The 23,400-nt window shown below is 36.0% G+C and overlaps 1 protein-coding gene across 2 annotated transcripts in view; it reads left to right on the forward strand.

The window, feature by feature from the left end:
• Positions 1 to 23,400, forward strand: part of VWF (von Willebrand factor) — a 198,937-nt gene that overhangs the window by 157,873 nt on the left and 17,664 nt on the right. For both annotated transcript variants that reach the window (XM_023504571.2, XM_031938302.1), the window contains 5 exons: positions 380 to 454; positions 2,722 to 2,826; positions 6,750 to 6,955; positions 11,068 to 11,217; positions 16,270 to 16,380. In XM_023504571.2, the coding sequence (XP_023360339.1) occupies positions 380 to 454; positions 2,722 to 2,826; positions 6,750 to 6,955; positions 11,068 to 11,217; positions 16,270 to 16,380 (647 nt within the window). The remainder of the gene's footprint in view (positions 1 to 379; positions 455 to 2,721; positions 2,827 to 6,749; positions 6,956 to 11,067; positions 11,218 to 16,269; positions 16,381 to 23,400) is intronic.

Here is a 23,400-nt window from a genome sequence, read left to right on the forward strand (position 1 = left end):
CACAGCCCAATGGCTGACTTATTGCTACCTTTATCTTCATTCTGAGGACACTACTCTCTTCATATACAACAGACATTCTCAGAATAAATTCCTCATTTCACATACACAGAGTCCTAGGAAAGCCGAACATAAGAGGAAGTTTACTTTATCATTAGTCCTATTGCATGATTTCTTCCATATTTCTTGGCCCCATATTTCTTTTAAGGGTTGATTATCCTAGACAGAGGGATAAATATTTAGTTCATCAAGAATTCCATGGAAAGAGACTTCTTTGCTTCCCTTGATCCCCTGTTCCAACATAAAGTTTCTCCAAATTGTTGCTGGCTTTTCTTTCTTTCTCTTTTAAAAAGAAATCTTTCTTCTACCTCCTTGCCCATAGCCATCACCTGCGGTTCCTGTGAAGTAGCCCGTTTGCATCAGAATCCAGACCAATGCTGCCCAGAATATGAGTGTGGTATGTTATCAAATTTATGATATCTCATAAAGTCACTGAGGCTTTGCGTTTGTCTGACAAATTATATGGCAGAGTGTTGAAATCACTGACATGTAATTTCAGAACCATTGACTATAAGCTTTGAGAAATAATAGGGAAAGGAAAATTATTACTGTTGTCTTGACTTTTTAAAAAAGGGAAAAAAGAATAATTATGGAAATTACAGTATGGCAAATCTGATATCTAGAAAGTGTAGTTCAATAAGCTTGATGCCTATGAAACCTCTGGAACTGATTATTAAGAGGATGGTTGGTGAACATTTAAGAAAGAAAGTAGTGATCACCATGAACCATCATGGGTTCATTAAGAACAATTATGCCAAACTGACTTCATTGCCTTTTTTGATTGCTATACTAAGTTGTGAGATGAAGGAAATGCTGTGGATGTTAATATTAACAATGCATTTAACAAAAAGTCCTTCATGATGTCCTTGTGGATACAGTAGTGGAATATGAATTATATAATTATACAACTAAAAGGATTTCCTGATTTTTTAACAACTGTACCCAAAGATTGTTAATTTATGGTTTGTTCTCAATCTGGATATTTAATTCAATCATTTAAACTCTGCCCTGGGCTCAGATCTATTAAACATTGTTATCACTTACTTTGATGAAGATATAAAAGGGATGCTCATCAATTTTATAGATGAAACAAAACTGAGAGTGATAATTAATGTGAGTGATGTTGGAATGAAAGGGGATCATTAAATTTGGCTCTGCCTATCTCTTCCTTTCCCTTGTGAGAAAAATGCTTTGTAAACCTTAAAATAAGACATAAATATGAACTATTCTTATTGAGCAGATGCCTTCAACAGACTTTTTTGAATCACCCAGCTATTAATACAACCTCCTCTCATCCATTCATGCTTTCTCATACTATATGACTCGTGTATTTTTCCATATATTTTTCATAAGGGGTCCACCTAACATTCTAAATTTTATTTTTATTTTATTATAAATTTGAAAACTATTAATAAACACAAACATTTCCATGTATAAAGAAAGCTACAAAAATGTTTAGCTGTTAAGAGTCACAACTCACAAATTTAAAGAAAGGAAAGGAGGAAGATGGGATGGGTGTGTGTGTGAATGTGTATGTGTGTATGTGGACAGAGAGAGTAAGAGTGAGTGAGTGAATGAGTGATAGTGAGTGGGTGAATTAGCTTCTATTTCTGTCTTTTGTACATACATTCAGTTCAGACTTTTCAATCAGTTACAAGGTTTTTTATCACCATACAATAAAACTGACTGATGACTAAAAGGTATCTTTCCATCAGAGAACACCTACCTATTCATGCTTTGAAGTGGGGAAAGGGACCTTTCAGATATAGGCTCACCAAACTTCCATGTAAGTTGGTACTAGGCAAAGCATATTGCTCTTATTCTAAAGACTGGTTCCTCCTTGTCAGTCACTCCTTTCCCCCTTATAAGAACAAAAGTAAAAAAAATTCAAGCCAGATCTTATTTAATGATTGGAAAAAAATCCAAATTGGTAATTTAAATGAAGTAACTTTTAAACTAATTAATCATTCTTTAAATGTCCAGTCAATAGCCCTACTAAATATAGTATTAAAACCTAGTAAAGTTCTTAGAATCAAAATCACAATTAATAATAAATAATTTCCCTTTTCAAAGGACCTCAGAGGTCATCAGATCCAGTCCACAGAATTAGAAAATATTGTCTTTGTAAAACTGCAGTGTTTTAATGACCCCAAATGTTTCTCCAAAACAAAGTCTCATCTTTTTAATACCAATATTTTTTTGGTGATGTTGTACGGTTACAAATCATATGACGATTTAACTGAAGTTGGGAATCAACCACAGGGCAATGGAGAGATGAATGGTGAGTGTGAACAGACTGTACTACATTGTAAATAGAACCTGGTCACAAAAAGCTGAATAAAGAATGACCTCAAAGAAATAAAAGACCAAAAACAACAAAAGAGAGCGGGTCCAAAAACAAAAGGGTCCAACATAGAGCAAGAAGGAGAAATAAATGTTCAGATGTCCTGATAGCCACATGATTTCAAAAGAGCTTAGAGGAAGGTTGCCAGACCTGTGCAGAAAATTTATTTGAGAACTTGGAAAGGTTCATCTTAGATGAACATGTATAGATGGGTTTAAACTGAATACCTGGTGCTAATCCATTGGTCAGTTCAATCAGTCTTTTAAAGGTATGACAGCCTATTGTTGCTAATTAGCTCTCTCCTTTTCTCTTTTCGTTAGTTTGTGACCCAGGGAGCTGTGATCTGCCCCCTGTGCCTCACTGTGAAGATGGTCTTCAGTTAGTGCTGACCAATCCAGGGGAATGCAGACCAAATTATATCTGTGGTAAGACTTTTTGGTCAGTCTTTTATGGTGATGGTCATGGGTTGAGATAGAGCTTGCCTGAGTCAGTAATTAAGAAAACTTCTGGTTGGGAAAAGGGAGCATTTATGGGAAAGCTAAACCTATTCTGGAATGGAAGAAGTAAGGTTCAAGATTAAAGGAAAGAAAGTCTATTCTGGAGGCCATGCTAGATGAGATATCTGAGCAACTGTGGATCATTAGATATCCAAGGGATTGAGATGAATATAGGAGTCAGTTTCTGATTAATAACTTTGAAACCAAGAGAATATTCTGAAAATTGGGAAGCTAAATGCAGCCACTTGTCCAAACTCAAAAATTGTTTCTTGGAAGTTTGACTCATTTTATTCTGGAAGTCTGTGCGCCCCTTACCTTAGCTAACTCTGATATTCTCTGTAGTTCTAGGAATCTCCCTCACACTCCATTATCTCTTGATGACTCAACTACTCTTACTCAGTCAAGGCTATACAGAGAAATGCTGTGGGAGCTTCATTCCTGGGTAGTGTGAGAGAGGATCCCATACTTGAAGGTGGGAGGCCAATAAGAAACCTGTTGCAGCAGACCATGTAATAGTGAGGTCCTGAACTAGATTGATGACTATGTGAGTGAAGAGAAGATTCGATAGACACATGGATAGATAGATAAATAAGTAAATAGACAGATGGACAGATAGATAGATAGACAGATGGATGATATATAGATAGATGATAGAGCATTTAATGAATATTTGCTATGAACCAAGAGTCATGCTAAATGATGGAGACAAAAACATAAACAAGGAGGACAGTCCCTGTCCTCAAAGAGCTAGCGCTTCATTGGGAAAAGACATGCACAAAGGAAGAAGAATTAGAATAAAAGGGTCACATATTGTGGTGGCTTGATGTAGAGATTTCTAGAAAGTGATGTGGATACCTGCTTCTACGCAAGACAGCGTTGGGCAAAATAAGGCAAAAGCTCAGCTATGAGAGTCTGTAGTCTCAAGGATACAGCTGTATGGGAGACTCTGTGGAGGTAGAAATGATAAGATTTACTAACTGATTCTATTTGTGAGTGAGCCAGAGTGAAATGGCAAGGATGATGCTGAGGTTGTGCACTTGAGTCACTGGCAGGTTGGTGATACCTTGAATAATAACAGAGAGGTTCAGAAGGGGGGAGAAAGCTAATGAGATCAGTGATTTGGATTACACGTCATCACTTCCCATGTTGTGGGTCTTATTACTCATTGGTTGCTGCCCCAGAGTCCAGGATCAGCAAGGACATCCTGAGGCAGGTGAGGGTTCTCAGTGCAATCTCTGGATGAGCTAGGGAAAGGGAAGGAGTTTTCCCAGCAATATGGGCTCAGCTGCTGGTGTGTGTGTCAAGTCATGGATAGGTTAAAACTGCTCTGAGGGGCTCAAGCCTGAGCAGAAAGGGAGAATTTGGGAGCTTACACAACTTTGGGAAGGAGGTAGTGTGAGTAAATGTAGTTGTGTTGGAAATAATCCAGGAGACTGGCTATTGAAGGTAGAGTAGGATATGATCCAACTTCTCACCCTGTATTTTGTAAGTCACATATGTTTTGGAGTCATGTTACCGTCCCCATGGGGCTGGGCCTCTACTTTGGAGACCATCAAAATAAGAAATGAAATCTATGCTGGCTTTGTTCTCTCTAGCCCCCGGGAAATGAATATCTTTCATCTCAGAGAAAAAAAACCTTTTTTTTTTTTTCTTTTTTAAACATTCCTCTTCTATTCTTATTCCTGGAAGTATCTGCGTCCAAACCCTTGGGCTAAGTTATTGTCTGTATAGATAGAAGTCTTTGAAGACAGCTGGCTAGAATGTGATCTTTTAGAGGTTAACAGGACCACAGGAGGATAATTTAGAGCTGGAAGTAATTGTAGAGACCATTTTATCCAAACTCTTCATTTTATAAGTAAGGAAACTGAGACCAAGATTAAGTCACCCTCTACAGGATCTGAATCTCCTTCCATTGCATCACACTGCCTTCCAAAGGAAAGTCAGACAAAGGGGGCATATGTAATCCACTTTACAGTCACATGATATATTACTCTGCTCCCATGCAAGGATCTGAAGAGATAAATTATTCTCTCTCCTCTAAAAAATTACTTGGCCCCCTTTACATTCTGTCTCTGTCTCCCAGATAAACCTACTATAGCAAATGAAATTTAACAAAAAGGTAAACTGAGACAATTCTCCAAACAAAATATCATTTGTTAATAAGAGCATGCAACCTCATAATAAAAACATGAGTCTAATGGCCCTGTCTCAGGCCAAGAGAATTGAGGGTGCAATACTTTTATATGCATAGAGAACAAAGAACAGAACAAAAATCAGGTAATTGGTCAGCTTTCCAAAGGAGAGAGATTATTGGTTAAAATCAAAGAAAGTAGGCCCAGGCCCAGGTGGGATGCTGACCATTTCTCTATCTCTAAGAAATGCTTTTGTGAATTTTATGGGTCCTAGTTGCTTGCTGAGGCTACTGCTGAGGGCAAGCTTACTGGCGACTGTGAAATTAGATAAGACTGCCTTAATAGTTAAAGATGAGATAAGGTCATGTACTCCTATCTTCTCAGGGATGCCCCACAAATCTTGCAGGAAATGCTGAGACAATGTTTTATGAGAGTATCGAGAACAGGTTTTCTTTAACTAGCAGCAACTGTGTCCTTGATATCTCTCTTCAGAGAGGGGGAGGCTGAGCTTTAGCACATATGATCTGCTTTATCCAGAAACAAGAGAAGATTCCCAGGCTTATTACATAGAATATAGAATTTGATTATAGAATAAAATAAAATATAAAGCACAAGATCAAGAATTAATTTCCTCTCTGTTCTGAGAATTTGCAATGACAACTTCTATGGATTTTCTAGAAGTATTACTTATTTTTTTTTAATTTTTAATTTTTTTTAAATTTAGGAAATGAAATAAGCATTTCCATAACATAGTATAACAAGCATATGACTGCACATGAAACTACTAATTTATTATGTACAGCTTGCTATTCCTTCTTAATATAAAGTTATTTTGTAAAATCGTTTTCCTTTTCTCTTCCTTCCCTTACCTAACCCTATATAGCTATCATTAAGACAGATTGTATACATGTAAAATCATTCTATACACACTTATATTTATCAGTTCTTTCTCTGGAAATAGCATCTAGAAGCATCATTTAGACACAGGATGAGAAGAAAATGAAATCTGTTAGGGAATAGAAATCTCCTATCAAGAATCCATGCTCTGCTAATGCGCATATTGCATTTACTGAAGAATCTGTGTTTGGATGGTAGGAGAAGAGAATATTTTGTTTCAAAGGTAGACACAGGGCATGGGATACAGACTTGGTGCTTGTCAAGAGATTTTAAATTTGATGGGCCCGAGAATGGGGATTAACTAGTTATACAGATTATGGGAGGTATGAAAGAAGGAAGAAGGAATAAAAGAGGGGGAAAGGAATTAGTAACATGGAGATGAAAATATAGCTCTCTGAATAACATTTATATCACTTAGTGCAAGCATGTTGGGAGATTCAAATAATTGATGATCCTGAAAATAATTGTTGAGGATATATTGTTCTGAGTCCTTCCAAAATCATAGATGTTCATGTGATATTACTAAACCTCAGTAATTTTTAAAAGGTCAGATGTTATTGGAGTTTAGAAAGAGGGCAATGTTGTTTTCAACTTTAACTAATCCTTATTTCCCTGAAGCTTAATTTCTTTTAAGTTCTATTTAATTTCTTTCAGATTCTGAGTTGGAGGGGTCTATGATTTTATATATATATATCACCTATTTAATATTCTGAGCAATCTCTCTGCTTTACTTTATCATCACACTGCCAACTGTTCTTGGGTGACATTCTCAGTAGAGGGTGAGCCCAGTGGTATTTCCTGAATATTTCTCCATCCTTTCAGCCTGCAAGGAGGAGGAGTGTAAAAACGAGCCTATCCCTTCATGCCCTCCGCACCGAACACTGACTCCCCGGAAGACAAAATGCTGCACTGAGTATGAATGTGTTTGTAGCTGTTTCAATTCCACCGTGAGCTGCCCTCTGGGTTACCTGTCTTCCTCTATCACTAATGACTGTGGTTGTATCAGTACCACCTGCATCCCTGACAAGGTAAGGTGTCTGCAGCTTCTGGGTTCCTAATATTTAGAATCTGTCTTCCCCAGTTTGATTCCTTGGTCTCCTAATTGAGGATAAACATACATTCAGGACCTCTGAGTTCTGCACCTACCTTAAACAGAAATTCAGTTGAATCCATCAGATTTCCCCTCCCCCTTTCTCTCCCCCCCCCCCGCCCCCGAATATTTACTCTGTGCTTAGTACTTCTAAGGTTGTTGCAGAAGACATAGTATAAATACATGGAAGAAAAGGTTCCTATCCTTAAGGAAATTAAAGCCTAGTTGAAGAGGCAAGCACAAGAACCAATTAGAAAACAATTTATTTATTTATCCATCTGGTAGTTACTGAGTTACATGGTAGTTAGCCTACCATGTTCAAAGCACTCTCCTATGGGAGATAAGTAGAACTTAGATATTGTCTCTATGAACAACTAGTTTATAACCTGCGTAATCTAGGGCAAAATAGACAATAAATGATAACGTTTTTTTGTTTGTTTGTTTGTTTGTTTCCCCTTAGTGCTAGTGCCTTCCCTCTGAGATGATCTCTAATTTATCTTGTTTACATCTTCTTTGTACATAGTTGTTTGGGTATTGTCACCCCCATTTGATTGGAAGCTTATTGGGGGCAGGTATTGTTTTTGTTCTTCAATATATCCCCAGTGCTTAACACAATGCCTAGCACTTAATAAACATTAGTAGCACTTAATAAATATTTGCTGACTTGACCAGACTAAACTGAATTAAGTCATCTAACACACACATAATGCTGGCATTAAGTGTGTGAAAAGTCAGGAAGGAAAAATACTGTATTGGCTGGAATCCAGAAAAAAGGCTTCATGGTGAAGGAAAAACTTGAAGGAAACTGAAATAGGAGGAACTGAGGGTCACACAATCTTGGACCAAAAACATAGCAAACTTTTGGATTTTCAGGGAATAAGTCCTGATAGGTGATTGAGGGAGTCTGGGACATATCTTTCCCTCCTTAGGAGGGAAAGCATAAAATTCTAAAGTTGGAAAGGACCTGAGAGAACATCAAATTCATCCTATTTTTCCAGTAAAATAAGCATCTCATTGCTTTGGATATATGACTCTTCTGGAGGCAGAATAATGAATTCTCTGGAATATTCTGGCCCAAGAAATGTGGGAATAAGTTTTGAAGAAACAAGAGCAAAATTTAGCAAGGTCTCTTACAAGAAGGTCTGAATATGTTCCCAGCATTGAAGACAGGATTAAAAAGGGATTAGAGTTCTAGATTTGGGAAGGATTTTAGATATCTAGTTTAACTCTCTTATTTTATAGATGGAAATATTGAGAACCAGAGCCAGGAAATATTGTCTTTTTTGATATGGCAAGTAGGAGATGGGGTTAAGCAGTTGTAAAACTTCCCTTTTCCCCCCCCCTGCACTTGCTTTGGCTTTATTCAACAATGAGGAAGAGAATTCCTCCCTTTACCCTTCCCCTTTCCTCATCTTCTTCAAATATTTGAGTATATTCTAATGGAGGATTACTGTATCTGATGATAGAATGGTTCTAATAGTTATATAGATTTTTCCTTTGCTAGGATAACCTAGTTTTTGACAGCATCCCTAGGAAAGACAAAATAGCTGTCTTCAAATATTTTAATGATCATCTTGTGGAAGAGAAAGTGAGCTCATTTGGTTTGACTAAAGAAGGCTAATGTACAGAAATTATGGGAAAAGAGATTTTAACCTCAGTAGAATGAAGGATTTCCTGCTAACGACAGCTTTCCAGAATTGGATTGGGTTGACTTAGCTCACTACGTGCATGCAGTTAGGAGGAACTGAGCTCAAATTTGACCTCAGAAACGGTGGCTATGTGACCCTGGGTAAATCACTTAACCCTATTTATCACAGTTTCCTCATTTGTAAAATAAGCTGGAGAAGGAAATCGCAAACCACTCCAGTATCTTTGTCAAGAAAACTCCAAATGGGGTCACAAAGAGTGAAACAAAATTGAAGGTGACTGAACAATATTCTATAACTGAAGAATCAGTTTTAGAATAACTGCATGCCTGCATCCAATGGGGGTTAGAGACTTCAGAGGTATTAAGTAAGATGAGAGGGCATTAGGAAGTTACAGGCAAATGACCCAGTTGCTTTTCCCTATTCTATGCCCCCAAATGTTTCTTTTCTGGTAAAAAAGAATTATAGAAAGACCAGAATGAAATTTAAAGAACCCAAGATGGACTTTTCCCCTGCATGGGAGTCCTTCCCCCATGCCCTTCTTTTGGACAAACATAATAGTAATTTAATTTATGTAGCATTGTAAAGATTGAAAAGTGGTTTGTGTATGTTATCACATTTGATTTGGCCTGACCCAGAGAATATGGGAATATGTGTTGAAAATCATCAAGCTTTTCTTATCCTTTCAGTATAAAACAGACATCGAATTGCCTGATGTAAGTGATCCTTCTGGAAGCAAAATGATGAATTCTCTGGAATATTTTCCTAATCCAAGGAATAGGAGAATATGTTTTGAAGAAGCAGGAGCCAGATTTAGCAAGGTCTCTTAAAAGAAGATCAAGTTCTGAGTATATTCCCGGCATCAAAACCTGGAGAACAGGACTAGAGTTCTACTAGATTTGGGAGGGACCTTAGATACTTCCAAGTCTAACGCTCTTATTTTATAAATGGAATGTTGAAGAGATATAGTTATGAGTATTATTTATAATCATTTTATAGATGAGGATGCTGAGGCTCAGAGAGATTAAATGACTTATTCATGGCCACACAATAATTATAAGATAAAGGACTTCTTCTTCTTCTTCTTCTTCTTCTTCTTCTTCTTCTTCTTCTTCTTCTTCTTCTTCTTCTTCTTTTTCCTCTTCCTCTTCCTCCTCCTCCTCCTTCTTCTTTCTCCTCCTCCTTCTTTCTCCTCCTCCTTCTTCTTTCTCCTCCTCCTTCTTCTTTCTCCTCCTCCTTCTTCTTCCTCCTTCTCTTCCTCTTCTTCCTTCTTTTACTTTTGCTATACTCTAATTATTAGGAAGTTTTCCTGACATCAGATTGTTTTTTGCCTCCTTAAAATTTTCATGCATTACTCCTGATTGTGTCCCCTAGGGTCTACCAGGTCCTATATGACTCGTGTGTGTGTGTGTGTGTGTGTATGTGTGTGTGTGTGTTTGTGTGTTTATGTTGTTTGAGGACCAGCTAAGTCAAATTCAGAAAGGATCATCTTCATAATGTTGGTTACTGAATGATAAAAATATTTGAAAAGATGTTATGTCTTTATATCTTTCCTAGTCTAATCATTTCTCAGTTCCTTCAAACTAATCTTCCTATGACAGAGAATCAAGACTCTTTATATCTTAACTGACTTTTTTTTTTCAAAATTTTACTTATTTGTTTAAAATACCTTATTTTATGAATTATGTTGGGAAAGAAAAATCAGAACAAAAGGGAAAAATCATAGGGGAGGAAAAAAAAACAGAAAAAAGAAGTGGACATAGCATGTATTGATTTATATTCAATATCCATAGTTTTTTTTTTTTTTGGTTGCAGATGGCATTTTCTATGCAAAGTTTATTGGATCACTGAACTACTGAGAAAAATCAAGTCTTTCATAATTCATCATGACACATTTTTGCTGTTACTGTATACAATGTATTGTTGGTTCTGCTTGTTTTACTCAGCATCAATTTATGTAACAGTTTATCAGTTTTCTTTTGGATACTTTTCAATTTATTGACATCCTTCCTAAACTAGAACCTAGAATTGAATACAGTATTCTAGATGTGGTCTGACCACATCCAAATGAATAAATGATTCTTTTTCTAATTGGTTCACATTCATATGTCATTTCCCTTGCTAGATTCCAAGCAACTCGAGGGCAGGAACTTTGACATGATTGCCCTTTCACTAGAAAGACTACCAACCAGGGTATATGTGCCCCACAGAGCCTGCTTCGCTATAGGAGTACTAATGTGTTCTTTTTAGGGGTAGAGTTGGGAGATGCAGAAAGGACAATAGTCTCCTCTGCAAACTCTCAACAAACCAGCTCTGAAATGTAATTAGCATGATTGGTTAAAGATGCTTCACCTTGCCTGTAGCTCATTCTAGATATAAACAAGATGAAACCTTATGTCTCTAGGTTTGTGTGCACCATGGTACTGTCTATCCCGTGGGGCAGTTCTGGGAGGAAGGCTGCAAAACTTGCACCTGTACTGACATGGAGGATGCTGTCGTGGGCCTGCATGTGGCCGAGTGCTCTGACAAGCCCTGTGAGGAGAGCTGCCAACTGGTAAGGAGGGTGCCAGGTGGGCATCCTTGAGCTGGGGCAGTAGACCTTTATAAAAAGAAGACTTGAAGAAGGAGGTCCCTGAATTGAAATCCACATTAATTTTCTCTGTTCAGCATTTTTTTAACAGCCATTATTCTTTAACAATCATTAGAAGCATAACATGACATGCTTGACAGAGGGAGAGAGACATAGAAAAGCTTGTGGGGCAAGGGTTAAGACTGGAATATTGACAGTAACTGGGTAAAAAATAACTGGGTTGGGAAAGAAATGTTGGGCCATCCTCTTATCATATTGAGCATTAGTTAAATCCCTCTTCAAATTTTGAATCAGTTAAGGGATTCCACATGAACTAAAATTCTACTCTGATTGCTCATGATGCTGTGACTTTTTAAGTTCTCAAAAGCTGCTTTAGGGAAACATTTGGCAGATCTTGTTAGGCTGGAGATACTTCCAGGGCAGGCTAAACAATAGATTGTTGTCTGGAGATCAGACTAGACAAATTAGGAGAAAACATCAGTAAATAAATGAATGAAAATAAATAAAGTGCCTACTACATCCCTATGCTATATGAAAGATGTTGTAAAGATAAAACTAACAGGCCTTGGCAACAGATTGAATATGGGGAGTGAGAAAGAGAGAGAGTGATGAGTTGAGGAGGATACCTAAGTTTTGCTCACATTACTCAGCATCAGTTCATATAAGCCTTTCTAGGGTTTTCTGAAATCTGCTGCTCATTATTTATCATAGAATATTAGCATTTCATTATGTTCATATACTACATCTTGTTCAGCCATTTCCCAATCAATGAGCATCACCTCAATTTTCAATTCCTTTCTTCCACAAAAAGAGCTGCTACAAATATTTATATTATATGGATCCTTTTCCCTTATTATGATCTCCTTAGGATACAGACCTAGTAGTCATATTGCTGGAGCAAAGAAATGCACAATTTTATAGCCTTTTGAGCATAATTGATGGTGCTATTTACAATAGAAATGGTAATTTTAGGAAAAGAAAGAGTTTGGAAGGAAAGATAATGAATTTGATTTTGGACATGTCAAGTTTAAGATGTTTAAGGGACATTCAGATAAAGATGCCCAATAGGCATAAAAATGGTAGTGCATGGGAATTGCTTGCTAAGAAATGGAAGAATTGTAATCCATGTCAGTAGTAATGGAATCTACTCCTCTGAAATCATGAAATCTGTTGAAATGTTGAAGTTTAAGTATGAGCCTCTACTAGTTCAAATGAAATAGAAAGGAGGTGAAACAAAGAAATGGAAAGAATGGAAAACTATGGGAATACTCCCTTTCCCTTTCTACTCCAAGTGCCTTTTTCTATCATAGGTCCTATTCATTGTTCTATTCCCTTTACCTACCCTTACCCCCAGTCTCTAACACTTTGAAATCAGAGACTATTAAATTTTTGACTTTTTTTCTAATACCTGGAATGGCATCTGGCACATAGTAGGTGCTTGATGTTCTTGATGATTGATAAGAATACTAGATGATCTTCTGGTCCTAAAGCCCTTAAGTCAATATTGGAGAGATTCTTCTCTGAATCAAATCTAACTGAGTGGATCCATGGAAGAGAAACTAGTAGGAAAATGGTAGTTTCAGTTCCTTTTAGTTACATAAAATAACTTATTTTTATGATATTTTATAATAATGCTATGAGAACAGTTAGGGTTAACAGGAACAATATATACATTATTTCGGTTTTATAAATAATAATAATAATGATAATGATAAGAGTGAGGAGCCTGGAGATAACAATTTTATGTCAATGGGGCCTTGGCTTGGGGAGAAGAAAAAGGGGCCAGACAAGGGTGAGTTCTTGCAATTAGCCCAACAAAGCTGTCCTTGTGCTTTGTTCAGTGCCTTGGAGAGCATCTGTATTAAGTTCTTTGGTAAATTCTCTAAGGTGAAGATGAGTTATTTCATCAACTCCTCACTTGTAAAAGGAAGGGACTAAACCAGTGCCCACATTCCTTCCTGTCCTATGTGATCTGATGCCAAAGCTTCAAAAAGGTCAAGGTCTCCTGCATTTGGTAAATGATGGCCCCTCTCTCTTCCTCCTTTTCTCATGTGATAAGAGTGAGGTTGATCATCAGTCCCAAGGAGATGCCGTGAAGTTCAGTAAGGCCTCCTGAGTATAGGAGCTCCTCCAGAGAGTGGCCCATTAATGTGAAGGATAATGGGCAATTTATCAGAGAGTCCCAAGGCTGAGAGAGTGTTGGGAGAATAGAATGTATCCTTCATGTACGTGCTTCTGAACATCTGTGACTGCTCGTTCCCTAGTGAGGACTTTGCTCTGAGACCAGGAACTGCTCTGGGTCCTTCTTCAATGGCTTCTGACATAGACAAAGACGTCATTGCTTAAGTAACTAAGACAATATGGTTCAGCCAAAAAAGAGCATGGCGGTAGAGCACCTGGCTTCACATTTTTTTCTTATCTTACGACTTTGTGTCCTTGAGCAGTTCACTTAACCCTGTTATCTCACTCCCATGGACCTTAGTTTCCTTAATGGTAAATGGAGAGGGTTGGGTTAGATTTCTTTCAGATCTACTTCTAAGATTTTTATCATTTCATACTTTCAGAGGAAAATACCAGAGTATATCCCCTCATCAAGACTAAATAACCTGGATATAACAGGCCGATCAATAATTCAACCAACAAGCATTTATCGGTCACCTGTTATGTTCTTGACATTGTGCTATGTACTAGGATTGCAAAGATAAAAAACAAATAATCCCTATGCTCTAGGGATTTATATTCGATTAGGGGTAAAAGGGGGTCACGATAAGCAGATAAACAATATATAGAAAGGATCCAAAGTAATTTTAGAGTAGAGGCTCTAGAATTGGGAGGATCAGAAGAGACTTCATATACATGTCACCTGAGTTCAGTTTTGAAAAATTCCAAAAGTCAGAGCTGAGATGGGAATAAAGGGAGATGGAATGTCCTATGTTGGAGGACATCAAATAGGCAGTATGGTTGTATGGTAGAGTTCATAAAATGGAGAAAGGTGTAGGAGAAGTTATACCAGGGAAATGTCGATGATCCTAGGCCACTTGTGAGGTTTTCTCACTTTGGAAAATGCTATTATCTCATGGGCAAATGGACAAATGCTTGGTTTCCCCCTAGCCTGTGCTTAGGTGGGATGTGGTGGAGCTGGGCTATCTCTATTACATGTAGATGCAGAAGTCAATAGAATAAGTGGGAGTAAAATCCAGGAATCTGGGATCCCCATGCATTTGGTATTTATGAGGGGTGGGGCTCTAAATGTGGCACTAATAAGGATAGACTACTGGGTTCTCAGTGAAGAATAGGCTCTGAACAACTCTAAACAGCCTGGATCTTTGGAGGAAGAGATTGAATTAATGTTTTCTTAACTTTCCCTAAGCCATGCCCTTATGAAATGTAGCACTGAGAGCTTCCTTAATATTTCAATCCCAGTCTCAGGTTTAGCTCCTCACATTGCACAAAATAATTGAAGGAGAATGCAATTGCCTAGCTGAAGGAACTAGGGTATTTAATTCTTCGGAAGAGAAAACCAGGAGAGACATGATACTCTTTTAAGACCTTTAAATGTGAAGACTTGTCATGTAGAATATTTGCTGTGATTAGTCTCATAGTTAGGAGCTAGGATTGCAAAAATAAAAACCAAATAATCCCAATGCTCTAGGGATTTACATACAATTAGGGGTAAAAGTGTGTGTGGGGGTGTCATGATAAGCAAATATACAATATATAGAAAGAAAATCCATAGTAATTTTAGAACAGTGACTCTAGAACCTGGAAGGATCAGAAAAGATGTCATATAGAAGGTTTTTTTTTTTTTTTAATTTTTTTCCCCCGAGTTGAGTTTTGACTAAAAGTCAGAGCTGAGATGGGAATAAATGGAGATAGGAGTTAGGAACAATGGATAGAAGTTCTAGGGATGTGTGAATCCTAACAATTAGTTTTTTTTTAGTCCCAAAGTTAAATAAAGTAGTGAATTTCCTGTCCTTGGGATTCTTTACAAGTAGAGACTAGAAAACTTGTTATTAAGCATATTTCATATAAGCTTCATGGTTCAAGCACAGGTTAGATTAAGTGATTTTTGAGTTTCCTTCCAGTTTGAGATTCTATGATGTCCTGTCAGTCAAATCATCCTATTTGAACGTAAAACTCCAGAAAATCAATCCTCTTCATTTAGTAGCCTCCACTTAAAGTTTTGCATGTAGTGAAAGTAATTACCCATAATTGTGTAGAATTTATTAGCTTTTTTGGGTTTAGATGTCTGTATATTTTCTCTGTTTATACAAGAGAGCAATCATTTATTAAGAACTAATCATTTATTAAGAACTTAATGTAAAAAAAAAATCCCAGTAAAAAAAAAAGTGTCTGGCATTTTAAATAATGGTGAATAGGGATAGCTAAGAGACAGTAATATCAAACAATATATTTGAGAAATAGCAGGGCAGATCTGTAACTAGAGATTTTGGCACTTGGGTTAATTGAGGACTAACAGCTTGGGACTAGTTACACTAAATTGAATAAGCAGCATTATGACTGAATTGTTCTTAAATTGACTTTGAAACCCACAATGTGAAGATAATATAAAAGTTAATTAAGACAAATTCAGTGGAATGGAAGGGCAATGAAGTAACTCTTGTGACTTAGAGTTGAATGGAAAGTTGGAGGTTATATAGTCCAAGCTAGGTAGGTAATATTAATGATAATGATGATTACTGTCAAGCCAGGATTTTCTCTGAAATCCTCTCACCTTCTAGAATTGAAGAATATTCTTGAGAAATGAGACAATTCTGAGAATTGAATCAAAAGCACTTATATTGTATATATTTTGAAACTATTTGTATCATCACATATTGTTTTGCCAGATAGAATGTAAGCTTCTTGAGTATTTCACTTTTGTCTTTGTCTTCCCAGCACCTATTAAAGTATTTGGCATTTGGCAAGCGTTTAATGAGCTTGTTGATTGATAAGAATACTATATTGCTACTTTTATTCCTCTTATTAACGTGTCCCTTTTCCTTCTCTTTCTAGGGATTTACCTACGTCTCTCAGGAAGGTGAATGCTGTGGGAGATGCTTACCATCAGCCTGTGAGGTAGAGGGTGGCTCGTTTCGGGGAGACTCAGAGATTCATTGGCAGAATGTAAGTCTTGAGGTCAACATGCCGTTGAGTATGTGTGAAAACAGGGGTGGGATTGGGGACAAATACACTTTCTTCCTCTTCCTTCTTTTTATACCTGGTACAGGTACCAGGGTTCCTCTTGAAAGAAGAGAACAGTTATTTGCCCTATGTTCTCTCCCAATAGTTTGTTTGTGAGATGGAGTTAGAAGTCAGAAACCAATAGGATGCAGATATGGGATTTGAGGGAGGTGCAGATAAACTGTGGTTGTAGGAGGAATGTCAATATGGTCTAGAGCTTACCTGGGGTCTGTGAACTTAAAATTTTTGTTGATATATTTATTAAAAAGTTGGTTCCTTTTATAACTATATGAATTTTATTTTCTTCATTTAAAAACATTATTCTGAGAAGGAATTCATAGGCTTCAATAGGCTGCCAAAAGCTATCCATGACAAAAGTTAAGGATCTCTCTGGTTTAGGTATTTCTGTCTGGATTATAATCCCCCAATTCTCCCCTTCTTTCCTCATTCAATCCTTAGGCCCTATATCTCTGGAAATTACAATAATGATAATAATAGCACCCTTTTCTCTGGCCATGGGGGTATTTGAAATGAGTTTACCTGAGTGATGGCTGAAGAGAGGCAGAGTGATAAGTGATTTCTTTTTTAAAAATTAAAAAAAAATTTCTAGTAAATTTATTCTTAGTATACATTGCTTTATGAATCATGTCAAGAAAGAAAAATCAGAGCAAAGGGGAAAAACCATGAAAGAGAAAAAAAAAAAAAAACAACAGAAAAGAAGACGCTTTTTTTTTTTTCATAGCATAGCATAGCAACAGTTTCATTTCATAGCAACAACATAGCATGTGTTGATTTATATTCAATCTCCATTAGTTCTTTTCTTGGATGCAGATGGTATTTTCTGTCCAAAGTCTATTGTGATTGCTTTGGATCACTGAACCACTGAGAAGAACCAAGTCTTTCACAGCTGATCATTGCATATTCTTGCTGTTATTGTGTATAATGTATTCCTGGTTCTGCTTGTTTCACTCAGCATAAGTTCATGTAAATCTTTCCAGTACTTTCTAAAATCAGCTGATTCATCAGTTTTATAGAACAACCCATTACCTTCATATACCACAACTTGTTCAGCCATTCCCCAATTGATAGGCATCTACTCATTTTCCAGTTTTTACTACCACAAAAAGAGCTGCTCCAAACATTTTTTTTTGCATGTGGGTCCTTTTCCCCTCTTTTATGATTTCCTTGGGATACAGACCCAGTAATGGCACTGCTGGGTCAAAAGGCATGCACAGTTTTATAATTCTTTGTAGATAATCCCAAATTGCCCTCCAGAATGTTTAGATAATTTCACAACTCCACCAACAATGCATTAGTGTCCCAATTTTTCTACATCCCCTCAATATTTAATCATTATCTTTTCCTGTCATCTTAGCCAATCTGAGAGGTGTGAAGTGGTACTTCACAGTTGTTTTAAATTTACATTTCTCTACTCAAAAGTAATTTAAACCATTTTGTTTCATATAATTATAGATGGCTTTAATGTCATCACTTGAAAGTTGTCTGTACATACACATACATACCATTTATCAATGGGAGAATAACTTGTATTCTTATCAATTTGACACAGTTCTTTATTTATTTTAGAAATGAGACATTTATCAGAACACTGGCTGTAAAGATTTTTTCCCAGCTTTATACTTCCCATTTAATCTTGTTTCTGTTGGTTTTGTTTATACAAAACCTTTTTAATGTAATATAATCAAAGTTGTGCATTTTGATTTTCATAATGTTCTCTAGTTCTTCTTTGGTCACAAATTCCTCCCTTCTCCAAAGATCTGATAGGTAAATTATCTATTACTCTCCTAATTTGTTTATGATATCATCCTTTATTCCCAAATCATGTATCCATTTTCACATGGGGTGCGAGATGTAGGTCTATACCGAGTTTCTAACCTATTATTTTCCAGTTTTCCCAGCAATTTTTGTCAAATAGTGAATTCTTATTCCAGAAGCTTGAGTTTGGGGATTTATCAAATACTAGATTATTATAGGCCTTGATTATTGTGTTGTGTGTTTCTAATCTATTCCACTCCTCTACTACTCTATTTCTTAGCCAGTATCAAATGGTTTTGATGACTGCTGTTTTGTAATATAGTTTTAGGTTTGGTACTAAGCTGATGATGAGTGGTTTTGAGGACTGACTTTCAAAAAGATGCAGGTAGATTTTAAACTTCACAAAACCATTTTTCATTTAGACCATGTCTGTGACTGCGATCTCAGGACGTCTCTAATCTAGGAAATCTAACATAAAATTAGGACAGGCTCAAGAAACCAAAAATAGTGCTGGGTCAAGTGGGGAAAGAACCCCCCAGTTTGATGGCAGGGGTGACCCAGGTCCTTTGAGTATACAAGTAAGTGACCAACCACTGCTTTTGGAGTGCTAGGATTTAAATCAGCATTAAAATCAGCAGATGGGATAGTCAGTGTTTAGTCCCGCTAAGTGAAGAAGAGTGGGGGCTTAGGAAAATCCTGCCTTCATACCTCCATTCTTCCTGCTCCTCATGTGTGTGATATGCTGTTAAATAATTTTAGTTTTTTTCTTTAAATTCCCAGTCTTTTCTAACTATAACCAGTCCCTACATTGAGTTTTCCTGTATAGCAAAGAAAATATTAAACAAAACCAAAAAAAAAAAAAACAAAATCAAAAAATCAAAAATATTGCTAGAGAATAGTTAACAAACTATAGTATATAAAAGTAATCAGATATTATTGGAAATTAGATGGCTGAGTGGGCAGCTAGGTGATGCAGCAGATAGAATGCCAGCATTGGAGTTAGAGAGACCTGAATTTAAATGAACTGGATAAGGAAATGGCAAACCACTCAAGTATCTTTGCCAAGAAAACTGCAAATGAAGTCATGAAGAGTCAGACATGATTGAGTAATAATAATAAGATGGCTAAATGGATAGAGCTCTGGGTCTGGAGTAAGACCTGAGTTCGAATATGATTTCAGACACTAGCTGTGTAACTCTGAACAACTCACATAACAACTATTTGCCTCAGTTTCCTCAACTGTAAAATGGAGATAATAATAGTACCTATCTTGTAGAGTTGTTAGGAGGATCCGATAAGTTCATTTGCAAAGCACTTAGAAAAATACCTGGCATATAGTAGGTACTATATAAATATTTATTTCTTTCCTTTCTCCTATTGTACAATCAGAAATTCAGAGAAACATGGGAAGGATTGCATAAACTGATGCATAGCGAAATGAATCAAACATGAAGAATGATATAGTTAATGAATATAATAATATAAATTGAGAGAATTAAATTGAATTATGAAATAATTATCATCAGTAATCTTGGTTCTGCAGATCAGATAAAGCAGATCTCCCCTATTTTAGTAGAAAGGTAGAAGACTGGATATGGAATGCTGTCATTGTATTGATTGGTTTTGCTCTTTATTATAAAGGAGGGTGCTCTCTGTGAGGCAGGTTTTTTTTTTTTTTTAATGATTGATATATAAACTAAAGCCATCAATAACATTTATTAAAGAAAAGACCCAAATGGGTAAAACAATTATATTTGGCCAAATATCCAACATATTATATGCATAATCCCATAATTATTTACTGAGAGGAAGAAAAAATGCTTCATTCTCTGTTTTTTAGAACCAAGATTGGTCTTTGCAATGAATCTGAGTTCAGCTGCATTTTAGTATTTTTTTCATTTTCAGAGGTGTCATATCTGAGCCAGCAGCAGCAGCCCAAACAAATTAAATTATAACTGGAAATTATTTACCAAAATAAATACAAATACAATTTAACATAGATAATGTGAATATGTAGTTTTCTAAATCAATAAGCTGCCCACCCTTATTATTATTATTATTATTATTTTTTGAGTTTGGTCCCACTGGCTTACATTAAGCTTACCATAACTTGTTATGATTACAAAACAAATTGTTTTCACATCCATTTTTATTTGAGTCTCATAACACAGAACAAATATTATTCTATCTCCAAAGTTACAAATGATCTCTTACTTGACAAATCATAGAATCACAAAATTTAGGAGTTAAGTGGACTCCATTTAATCCAACCCATATGTGAAAGGAATTCCCTGTCTTACATGCCTGACCAGTGGTGATCCAGTCTTTGCTCAAAAACTTCCAAGGAAGGAGGATGGGATTTCTTGAAAAACTTACCATCTCTGGAGATAACTCATTCCATTTTTGGACATCTTTAATCATTAGGAATTTTTTCCTGACCTCAAGCCTAAACCTGCTTGTTGACTATTTTGATTGATTGCTTCTGTCTTCTGAGGCCAGATAGAACAAAAACAATTCAAACATTTGAAAATAGCTCTTATGTTCTCCTTCAGTCTTTCCTTTTCTAGGCTAAACATGCCCATTGCTTTCTACCAAACCCCATACCATAGTTCCAAGGCACTTTACCAATCTTTTTGGGAATCTCTCCCATTTATCAATTTCCTTCTTAAAATATGGTGTTTAGTAGTGAATACACTATCTCAGAAGAAATCAACAAGGACAGAGTACTTTCTTATTCCTAAAAGCTAAATATATTAGCTATTTTTGGGGAGAGTTACTGATTCACACTCATATTGAACTTGAATCTATGGTCCACTAAAACTTCCATTTCTTTTTCAGAACAACTGTTATATATTCAGGTTTCTTCCATAATATACTTGTGGAATTGATCTTTTCGTGCCCACATGCAAGACTACATTTATTCTTATTACATTTCATATTACTAGATTCAGTCTCATGGCTTACTTTGTCAAGATCCTTTTGGATCCTGATTCCATCATCCACTGGATCTCCCTCTCAGCCTTTTGTTATCTGCAAAGCTGATGAGAATACCACGTACACCTATATCCATGTCATTAATAACAATGGGAAACAGCTCAGGGCCAAGCACAAGTTAATGAGCTCCCATACTGAATGCTGCCTATCATGTTGAACTATTAACAAATGCTTTTTGTGTGCAATCATACATTCAACTCTGAAACCATCTAATTGTGTTGTCTAATCTATGTCTTTCCATCATCTCCACAACAATATTATGAGATACTTTGTAAAAGATTTTGATAAAATATTGGCAAATTATATTTACAGCATCCTCCTCTACTTGCTTAATAGTCTGATTAAAAATGGAAATGAACTTAGCATGATGTGACCTAGTCTTATAATAGCTTTTTATTTTTCCAAATATATGCAAAGATAGATTTCAACATTCATCTTTGCAAAACCTTGTGCTTCAAAATTTTCTCTCTCCCCCCTTTCTCCTTCTTCCTTAGATAGCAAGTAATCCAATATAGATTTAACATGTGCTATTCTTCTAAACATATTTCCATATTTTTCATGCTGCACACACAAAAAAGTTAGAGCAAAAGGGGAAAAACATGAGAGAAAAAAAAAAACCTAAGCAAATAAACAAGAACAACAAAAAGGTGAAAATACTATACTTTGATCCATATTCAGTCTCTATAGATGGCTCTTTCCATCACAAGTCTATTAGAATTGCTTTTACATAGCTCATAATTGATGTAAACCATGGATGTAAACCATTCTTGATGAATTCATGCTGGGTCATTGGAATTACATTTTCCCATAAAAATGTTCATTAAATATCTTTTAAATCATCTATTCTAGCATGTTTTCCAGGAATTGAAGTTAAATTCAAACTCACTGAGCTAGAGTTGATAGACTCTTGTTTTCCATTTCTTCAAAAATGGAACAACATTGTGCTCTTCAATATTGTGGGACCATTCCCATTTTCCACTGTTACTTATAGTGCTCAGCAATCACATCTGTCGATTCTTTCAGGCCCTGAGAATGTAATTTATCTGGGCCAGGTGATGTGAATTCATTAAGGGAGTTAGGTTCTTTTAGTATCTCCTTACTTATCTTGGATATCAATTTTCTGTTAGTCATTAGAGTAAATTTTTAAGAAAGAAAGAAAGAAAGACATTTAAATAAAAAACCCACAAGCAGTATTATGGGTTATACATGTACATTCTTTTTTTTTTTTTTTACATATTTGATTATGAATCATGTTGGGAGGGAAAAATCACAACAAAAGAAAAATCACAAGAGAAAAAAAAACAGGAGGAAAAATAAAGTGAACATAGCATGTATTGATTTACATTCAGTCTCCATAGTTGTTTCTCTGTATTTGAATAGCATTTTCTAGTCAAAATTCATTAATATTTCCTTGGATCACTGAGCTACTGAGAAAAACCAAATCTGTCATATCTGATCACACAATTTTAGTATTATTATGTTATTGTATTCCTGGTTCTACTTGTTTCACTCAGCATCAATTCATGTAAATCTTTCCAGGCCTTTCTAAAATCACCTTGTTCATCATTTTTAATAGAACAATAATATTTCATTACTTTAATATACTATGATTTATTCAGCCATTCCCCAATTGATGATCATCTACTCATTTTCTAGTTCTTTGCCACCATAAAAAAAGCTGCTACAAACATTTTTGCACATTTGGGTCCTTTTCCTTCTTTTATGATCTCTTTGGAATACAAACCCAGTAGTGACACTGCTGGATTAAAGGGTATGCACAATTTTATTTTGGGCATAGTTCTAAATTAGCAGTATTATTATCAAAAAAGATGGGATCAATAGCTATCATCCACTACTCTTTAGCAATATAGGATAAAAACTACATCTTATGTCATATTTTTCATGGATATAGGAAAAGCCAACATGGAGAAACTTTATCTAATAATGTAACTCATTAATTTCTCTGCAATTTATAGTCTGAGTAGGTTGCCTAGAGCAAAGCTTCTCAAACAGTGGATTATGACCCCACTATGGGATCATGTAACTGAATATGGGGGGTCATGAAATCATGATTTATTACCAGTAAATGTTTTGTTTGTATGCATATTTTATATACCTATAAACCTAGAGTTCCATGAAAATTTCTTGGGCAAAAATGGGTCACAAGTGGAAAAATTTTTAAGAAGCTGGGAC

The sequence above is a fragment of the Sarcophilus harrisii genome, chromosome 5, assembly GCF_902635505.1.
Source record: "Sarcophilus harrisii chromosome 5, mSarHar1.11, whole genome shotgun sequence".
In the NCBI taxonomy this organism is placed as follows: Eukaryota; Metazoa; Chordata; class Mammalia; order Dasyuromorphia; family Dasyuridae; genus Sarcophilus; species Sarcophilus harrisii.